The 8,587-nt window shown below is 48.9% G+C and overlaps 1 protein-coding gene and 1 non-coding gene across 2 annotated transcripts; both read left to right on the forward strand.

Moving 5' to 3' along the window:
• The first annotated feature begins 1,132 nt into the window (after positions 1-1,132).
• Positions 1,133-8,271, forward strand: RPL3 (ribosomal protein L3). Its single transcript, XM_002198362.7, has 10 exons — positions 1,133-1,258; positions 2,305-2,497; positions 2,996-3,164; positions 4,026-4,161; positions 5,277-5,463; positions 5,849-6,009; positions 6,289-6,390; positions 6,866-6,961; positions 7,397-7,516; positions 8,162-8,271. Exons 1-10 carry the CDS (start codon positions 1,256-1,258, stop codon positions 8,204-8,206), a joined length of 1,212 nt encoding a protein of 403 aa, XP_002198398.1. The 5' UTR covers positions 1,133-1,255; the 3' UTR covers positions 8,207-8,271.
• LOC115493546 (small nucleolar RNA U83B) lies at positions 5,579-5,671 on the forward strand. Its single transcript, XR_003958405.1, has one exon. It is a non-coding gene; the product is annotated as a small nucleolar RNA U83B (small nucleolar RNA).
• Positions 8,272-8,587: the final 316 nt, after the last annotated feature.

The following is an 8,587-nucleotide window of genomic DNA, read 5'->3' on the forward strand; positions in this document are numbered from 1 at the left end:
GCCTTAGGGGCAATTCCAGCTCCTCAGCCCATGCTTCTTGGGCAGAGTAGTTGCATACCAGTGGTCTGCTGTGGCTGCTGCTGAGTCCCTGATAATCTGAAATGGAAAGCAAGCCCTTGGGTTGTGACATGGATCCCTAAGATCAGCAATGGAAGCCAAAAATGTACAAGAGCTAAAGCTGGATGTAGGAGGGAGATGGAAGAGCATTTACAGACAATCTATGGGTTCCCATTGGGAGTTCTATAAAATGAACAGCCTTTCCTCACCTTTTGTGTGGCTCCTTTTGAGGAGCAGGTTGGTGGTAGAAGATGGACATTCCTCCATCACATCCAGCCACAGAATCCTAAAACGGTTTGGGCTGGAAGGGGCCTTAAAGGATATCTAGCCCAAACCTCCCTGCAATGAGCAGGGACGTCTTCAACTAGATCAGCCTGCTCAGAGCCCTGTCCAACCTGACTTTGGATCTTTCCAGGGATGGAACACTTCTGTTTTAGGAAGATGAGCTGCAGTGCCAGCACAGCTGCATCCTCAGCTCTCCAGTTCATTCCAGCTGCAGGAATCTCCTCATGGTGTTGTGTCAAACACATTCTTATTTGTCAGGCCCAGGAGATCCTGAGGGCAAACTCTGAGTGCCCCATGTGCAGGAGGCGCCAAACCACCCAGCTCTGGGTTCCACTGATACCATTGCCTTGGGTTTGCATCCCCTTCCCTACCACAAGCTGTAGTGGATTAAGGCCCATGTTAATTATAATAAGACAGATGAAATGTCACAAAACTAAATGTTGAAACTCCATTTCAAGAAAGAAAATGAAATGAAAATTAATGAAATGAAATTTCGAAATTTCACGAAACTAAGTGACATTTTGACATTTCCTGACATGAAATTAACATAATGAAATAATATTTAATGAAATGAAATAAAATGAAACAATGAAAGGAAGCTTGATGAAATGAAACCAAATGACACGTCAAATTTTCATGACGTGAAATGAAATGTCAAAATTTCATTCATTTCATGAAATGTCGTTGAATGGAATGAAGAAAAATAACCATTATCTGTTATGACAGAAGCTCCCCCCAAGCGCCGCCAGATGGTTTGTGCCGCCTTGTTTTTCCGCGCATCGCCGCCCGCGCACCTTTCTGGATGCACTTGCCGCCCGTAGCGCCGCGCGTCCTCTCGCGAGACCGAGGTATGGGGCGCTTATAAAGGCTGCGCGCGAGGCCGGCGGCCCTTCCGGCGCGGCGCGTGGACAAGATGGTGGGTGCGGAGGGCTCGGGCCTGGCCGCGCCATCCGCGGGCATCGCCGCCATCCCGGCCAGGCCCGCCGCGCGGCCCCGCGCCCGCCGCCCCCGGCACCGGCGGCACGCCGTGCGGGGCTCATCTCGAGGCGCGGGCGAGGCGTTGCGCGGGGAGGCCGGGCGGGCCGGTGCGGTGCCGGGCGGGGCGCGGGATTTGGGTGGTGCGGGCGGCTGTGGGGGCATTTGGGGCTCTTTTCTAGGAAGGGGGGCGGCTTCTCTGTGGTGATGGCCTTTTTGGGGTTTTAAACTTCACTTAGGGTAACTTGTGCCGAATATATATATTTTTATATATATATATATATATATATATATTTAAATACTCGTGCCGGTATGTAATTTTTTTCTTAAATATAGCCGTGTTTACCTTTAGTTCCGTGTACAGCTGCACGGTGTTTTTCTTTAATTTGCTTGTGAGATTGGATGGGTAAATACTTTCTTGGACAGAGAGTTCTCCGGATGAAACCCAGTCTTTATTGGCTCTCAGGTTGCAGAGGGAGGCTACAGGGGTGGTACTCGAGCAGAAAATCCTTGGAAAAAATATTGCCCTTCCAGCCAGAGCGACTGGCTCAAAGGCTGGTGTTGAGATGCTGCTTTAGTGCAGTTTTTCAGACTGTTTCTGTAAAGTTTATTTTGGTACTGATTAATTGAAAAATAGGAAGCTGTCTGTGCTGCATTTTCTAGATGTGTGGGGTGGACTGGACTTGTGGCACGCTGTGACCAAATCACAGCTTCTGTAGTTCCCTGGCTAGAGTGGGATTTGGTGACATCTTAGACTAAGCTAAGAAGGGGCATTAAAGAAATCTGAGAAGTACATGGGGATTACGTTCCTGCAACATGATGGAATTCAGAAGCCCTGCAGGTGATAGTGGGAATTTCTGGAACACTGAATATCTTTGATATATGTAATATTCACATTCTCAGGCAAGGACAGAGCTGGCCTTGGCCCCCGAGTGGGCATAAGCAAGCCTCTGCAGCAAGCACTAAGTGTTGGTTTTCTCTCCACAGTCTCACCGCAAGTTTTCAGCCCCGAGGCATGGCTCCCTGGGCTTCCTGCCCCGCAAGCGCAGCAGCAGGCACAGGGGCAAGGTCAAGAGCTTTCCCAAAGATGACCCCAGCAAGCCTGTCCATCTCACCGCCTTCCTGGGCTACAAAGCTGGCATGACCCACATTGTCCGGGAAGTGGACAGGCCTGGATCCAGTATGTATTGATGTTCCTCTTAGAACAGGAGGTGGGTTTGGTCAGGAATGGTGACAGGTGACTGCTTCATTAGCAGCTCTGGATTTTAGTCCTAGCTTGACTTCACCCCGTTCCAAGTCCAAGTAGATGGTTTCTGCTGTAACTACTGGTTTGGTTTAGCTGCACAGTAACAGGCTCCTTGGGATGGCTCCTCTGGATGGAGGGACATCAAGTCAGCTGCCTTCAGTGTTTATTTAGAGATTATCCAGTCTTGCATGTATTATTTGTTGCCATCCATTTTGCCTATCCAGCTTGGCTGACCTGTCTCCTGAGCCAGCCTCAAAAGTTTTGCAAGGCATTTAATTATGGCTTCAGAGTTGGTTGCTTTACCCTGCATCATCTCTGTGAAAAGAGCTCGAGTCATTTAACCTTTCACATGGAGGACTTGGGAGTGAGAAGAAGCAGGTGGTTGAGAGTTGCTGCTGGAATTAATTGTGCTGTATTTCTGTTTCTGTCCAGAGGTGAACAAGAAGGAGGTGGTGGAGGCAGTCACTATTATAGAGACTCCTCCCATGGTCATCGTGGGCATCGTGGGATACGTGCAGACTCCTCGCGGTCTCCGTAGCTTCAAGACCATCTTTGCTGAGCACATCAGTGACGAATGCAAGCGCCGCTTCTACAAGAACTGGTGAGAGAGCAGGGCCTTGCCTGGTCTCAGGCCATGGGTCGTGCTTTTACTGTTGGGTTGCAGTGGTCCTAGCTTGGCTTTTTAGCCATTCGTGTTTAGCTTTGACAGAGTGGCCTCATAATAGGATAGGCTGCAGGAATGGCTCCGTGAGGGTGGCAGCGTAACTTTAGGTAGTGCTGGTGTGGGTGTGGTGACTTTGGGTTTGCCAGAGAGCTCCCTAACAGGCTACACGTGATGATACTTCGACGGGCGGACATAAGGAAATCGCCTCTGGCGCTTGTTGTTGAGTGTCGAGTCCTGACTGTAGCCCTGTTTTCTCAGGAAAGGGGAAGACAAGTGTCACTTGTGATTGCCATTCCAGGCGCTTTTGTTGTGATTAAAAGTGTGCATTTGCCTGAGTGTGGCTCCAGCATGTCTGGAGCTTCCAGCCTGTTTATGAACTTGGCAGGCTGAAAAGACGTCAGAGTGGAGCAATAAAGTTCTCAAGGGTGTTTTAGTAACGACTTTGCTGTTGGGCACACAAGGGGGGGAAGTTAGGGTATTTTTAAGTAGATCACAGTCATCTCACAATTGCTTTAAAGATCTGTTTTTTTTCTGTTAATTGTTTGACATCTCCTTACAGTCTTTTGTTTTCTGTAGCGTGAATGTTAATGTGCTTTGGAATTCATGGCAGCTCCGCTCAGCTTTGGCAATGTGGCCACTGTCTGATGAGCTCCAGGCTCCGCTTGCCAGTGGAAAAGAGTCATTAGAAGCTGGCAATGAGCCAAAGCCAACTGAGGTGGCAACTCCTTCCGCTCACCCCACTTCCCTGGGGATTGATGAAGGGCTTAGCCAAACCTTGTCTCTGCTCTGCTCCTGAAGGCACAAGTCCAAGAAGAAGGCCTTCACCAAGTACTGCAAGAAGTGGCAAGATGAGGACGGCAAAAAGCAGTTGGAGAAAGATTTCAATAGCATGAAGAAGTACTGCCAGGTTATTAGAGTCATGGCTCACACTCAGGTAAGTACCTGTGAGCTCAGGTATGCTGGAAACTGCTGAGAGCAGGCATCAAGCAGACAACTTGATCCATCTCTGTAGGGAGATTTCTACCCTCCCCTGCAGGTTGATGCTGTCTATTCAGCACATGACACATTCATTTTCTGCAGAGCTGTGCTCACAGGACGTTTGAGGAGCCTTGGCAGCCACTGGCTGATTTTGAAAGAGTGTCCAAAAGAGACTGAGCTGTAGTATGAGCTTTTTGAGCTCAGTCCTTCGCTTATACTATGTAGACCTAGACTCTCTCAGTTCCAGCTACAAATAAAACCAGACTGAACATTGAACTGAGGGATTTTGTGTGCTCAGAATCATTTCAGGCTGCATTTTGTTGGGATTTTGAGCACTCAGACTTTTGGCAGCTTCTCTTGCTCAGCTGGAGGAGGTGTTCTGCTGAGTGATGTGACGTCTCCCCAGCTGTCAGTGCTCTGACTGAATTTCTTGGGAGGTGGATTAAATCTTTTGAGTTGGCTCTCAGTGCAGCAAGATGGCCAATTTTACTAGAATTAATTTCCTGTAGCAGACAGTAGAGGTAGTGTTGCAACCTCTACTGATTCTCCTAAAGACAGTAGAAGTAAATGCAGATGTAATCCAACCCAAACTGGCCTTAAGTGCGGCAGGCTTTATCAAACACTTACATTGGAAGGGACCTTAGTGATCATCCAGTTCCAAATCCCATGTTATGGACAGGGACACCTTCCACTACACCAGGTTGCTCAGGCTGTCAAACCCGACTGAACAGTTGTAGTGGTGGGCAGGGGGCATTTAGAGCTTTTCTGGGCAGCCCATGCCAGTGACTCAAAACCCTCATAATAAAATAATCCTTAGGTTCAATTTATTCCTCATTGGAATTTTGCTGATGGTGGCATGCTCCTGTGGGTGGCATATAACTTCCAGGTGCGATGACTTGCAAACCACTATACAACTTCCCCCTTATTTTGTAGGGCCGCCTTTAAGTTCTGTATTTTGGAGGAGGATACTAGAGAAATAGACAATGCCAGGGCTAAAAGGATGTTTGGCTTATTAATACAGGGTCTATTTCAGAAGGGCAGAAGCTGAATGTCGTGTTTTCTGTTTTCTAGATGCGTTTGCTCCCCCTGAGACAGAAGAAGTCTCACCTGATGGAGATCCAGGTGAATGGTGGCACTGTTGCTGAGAAAGTGGATTGGGCCCGGGAGAAGCTGGAGCAGCAGGTGCCTGTGGCAACAGTCTTTGGCCAGGATGAGATGATAGATGTCATTGGAGTCACCAAGGGCAAGGGATACAAAGGTAAACACGCAGAAATCCTTCTCTGTAATAAGATATAATTTTTAATGAAATCCTAGTGTTGAATTTTCGCAAGTGCACATGCCAAGAGCTGGGTAGGTAAATCCATGCTGCTGTCACAGTTCAATGATGAGACCATGGAATGAGCGCTGGGCACAGCGCCTGACATCCGTGAGGAGTCATTCCATGCTGCCTTCCTTCTGAGAACACAGCCCAGGGACAGCCAGGGAAGGAGCTTCACCAGGAAATACTGATTCCAGGGATGCTTGGTCCGGACTTGCCTTTTGTTGCCTGTGGGGGGACTGCAACTTGGAAAAGTGGCTTAAAGTGTGAGTGAAGACTTCAGTGACATCTCAGCTTGACAGCAGACTGCCTTGGTCCCTTGCAGGTGTCACCAGCCGCTGGCACACCAAGAAGCTGCCACGCAAGACTCACCGGGGCCTGCGCAAGGTGGCGTGCATTGGCGCCTGGCACCCCGCCCGCGTGGCCTTCTCTGTGGCCCGTGCAGGCCAGAAGGGCTACCACCACCGCACTGAGATCAACAAGAAGGTTGGTGTCTCTCAGCTGCTAGGAAGGAGCAAGAGCTGCCTGATGTCACTTGCTGTGTGACAGTGAGCAGTGTGGGGAGTTCTGCTTGGGGTGTTTTGCTGTGTTAGGATGTTGTCTTGGTGATAGTGGTGATGGTTAGTTAAATTGGATAATTAAAATTCTTGGATGGCCGCGTGTTTCCCAAGTGCACCAGACTTGTTTCCTGAGGCTTTGTATAATTCCTTGCATTTTATCTGATTCTCCTACGTTTTGCTAAGTAGAATTTATTTATGTTTTTAGATTTACAAGATTGGCCAAGGCTACCAAATCAAGGATGGAAAGCTGATCAAAAACAATGCATCAACTGATTATGACTTGTCTGACAAGAGCATTAACCCTCTGGTGAGTTGCTGCAGCTCTGTGCCAAGAGTCTGCTTGTGAGCTGCAATCGTAAGAGGCAAATGGGCCTTGGTATAAGTCACAAAATGATTAAATGATGAGCTCTTAAATAAGTCAGCTGCTGTTGGAGATGGTGGTGTTTAGTCAGCCTCAGTATTGGCTTGTATAACATGGAAATTGAATTTGTTATGTGGCAATGGGAGGAATGTTGCAAACCTTGAATGGTACTTGTACAAGGAATAACTTAGCAAGATGAGCTTTTGCTGTTCCGTCAGCCTCTTCTGCTGTTCCTAATAAAAGCCTTACAGCAACAAGTAAATAGCCGCATCAAGAAACTTGATCAGTGAAAGGCAATACTGGGAACAGGATTTCAGTGGATGTGGGAATAGCCAAGGCCCAGAAATGGTGTGGATCTGTAGGCAGATGTGATCACTGGTCCTGCTTGGTACAGAGCACTGACTCTTCTCTCCTTGCTCAGGGAGGCTTTGTCCACTACGGTGAGGTGACCAATGACTTCATCATGGTCAAGGGCTGTGTTGTGGGGACCAAGAAGAGGGTCTTGACCCTGCGCAAGGTGAGTAGTGGGCTGGAATGGTTGAAGGGAGCTGTGCTGCCTCTGGTGCAGGTGATGTGTGTGCTGTTCTGGGGAGTCATGTGGCATGCTAGAAAGGAAAGCCTTAAACCCATCTCGTAGTATTGGCTGTGGGAGTGGCACGAGGTAGTTTCTGCAGGTGTAGCGATGGAATGGACATGGTTTGGCTTGAGAAATCTTGTGATTGGAAGGACACTGGCAGAGTGGGGCTTGTGCTGCAGGGAGCTGACCAGTCTTCAGCCTGGGAGGTGCTGGGTAAATGGCTTATGGTCAGGTGTTCCTTGCATATGGTAGCAGCTGAAGTCAGGTCAGAGGGACCGAGGAGGCATTAGCCATGGAGGGGACAAGAAGTAGCCAGTGTACTGGGGGCTAAAAGGGCACTACTGCTGCATGCTCACCTGGTATCTCTCTGTTTAGTCCCTGCTTGTGCAGACCAAGCGCCGGGCCCTGGAGAAGATTGACTTGAAGTTCATTGACACAACCTCCAAATTCGGTCATGGCCGCTTCCAGACGGCTGAGGAGAAGAAGGCTTTCATGGTAAGGGCTCTTCCTGGCATGTTTATTGTGTACCACTGTGTCTTAGAGTTTGTGGCAGCTGATAGTTTGTCCTTCAGGCTGTCATGTGGCCAGAGCTCCTGTGAAACACAAACTTCACTTGACAGGCCTCCTGCCAACTGGGTTTTAACTGCAGGGGGCCTGGGGTCTCACTTCCCCAGTGACAGCTCTCTGTCTGCGGGGTGATGCCGTGTTAGGGCACAGGTTGTTCGGTGTTGAAGCATGGAACAAACAGTGCTCCATTTCCTCTAAGAGCAGCTCGGGAGGAGGGTGCTCACAGTGTTGGCATTCCCAGGTTGTCACTTTGCTGGAGAAAGCAGAGGGAATTCTGTGCAGGTTCTGGCAGGGTCAGAGCAGTGCTGTGCTTGGGGCTGAGCAGAAGCTTCCCCACCAGGTGGCACCAGCATTGCTGCTCAGGCGCATCCAGAGTCACCCAGACCGCCCCCTGCAGCTGCGCCAGGGTCCACTTTTCCCAAAACCTCTGGCTGTGGGGCATGGGGTTTCCAGTGGGTTGCAACATGGAGGGCTATTTTTGCCTATATTTCTTTACAGCTTTTGTGGTTGGGATGTTATGTCTTTTGTACAGACTGCTGTTTACATAGCTTGTTTTTTGTGGGTTTTTTTCAGGGACCACTCAAGAAGGATCGCATTGCAAAAGAGGAGGCAGCCTAATGGGTGGTATGGTCCTATGGCCTGTGTGCCCTCAGACCAAAAAATAAATATTTTAAAGAAATTAATTTTGCCTCTTGGTGTATACATTACTGTGTCAAGCCTCGTACTCTGCACATTCTACAAGTAGATCAAACCAAAGAACCATGTAAAGTTTTAGCTCATTAGGATCTGCCTTTTAGCAGCAGGGTTGCCCTAAAAAAATGAAGCTGCTATTGCTGGTTTTGCAGAGCAAAGATTGTGGGTCAGAGCAGGGTCTCTCTCTGGTTGTGTGAAAGACTGAAGCAGCAGGGCCCCCAAATGTGTTTGCAATTGCTGAGATATTAGTCCACCTGTCAAGCCCCAGCTGGGTGGACAGAGAGCTTTGAGTCAGATGGGTTTTGA

This window comes from Taeniopygia guttata, chromosome 1A, assembly GCF_048771995.1.
Source record: "Taeniopygia guttata chromosome 1A, bTaeGut7.mat, whole genome shotgun sequence".
In the NCBI taxonomy this organism is placed as follows: Eukaryota; Metazoa; Chordata; class Aves; order Passeriformes; family Estrildidae; genus Taeniopygia; species Taeniopygia guttata.

What these genes read in the sequence shown, in the direction of transcription:
- RPL3 (XM_002198362.7), top strand. An exon ending in GCACTGAGATCAACAAGAAG is followed by an intron (nt 6,010 to 6,288) that starts GTTGGTGTCTCT and finishes TTATGTTTTTAG; the next exon opens with ATTTACAAGATTGGCCAAGG. An exon ending in AGGAGAAGAAGGCTTTCATG is followed by an intron (nt 7,517 to 8,161) that starts GTAAGGGCTCTT and finishes GGTTTTTTTCAG; the next exon opens with GGACCACTCAAGAAGGATCG.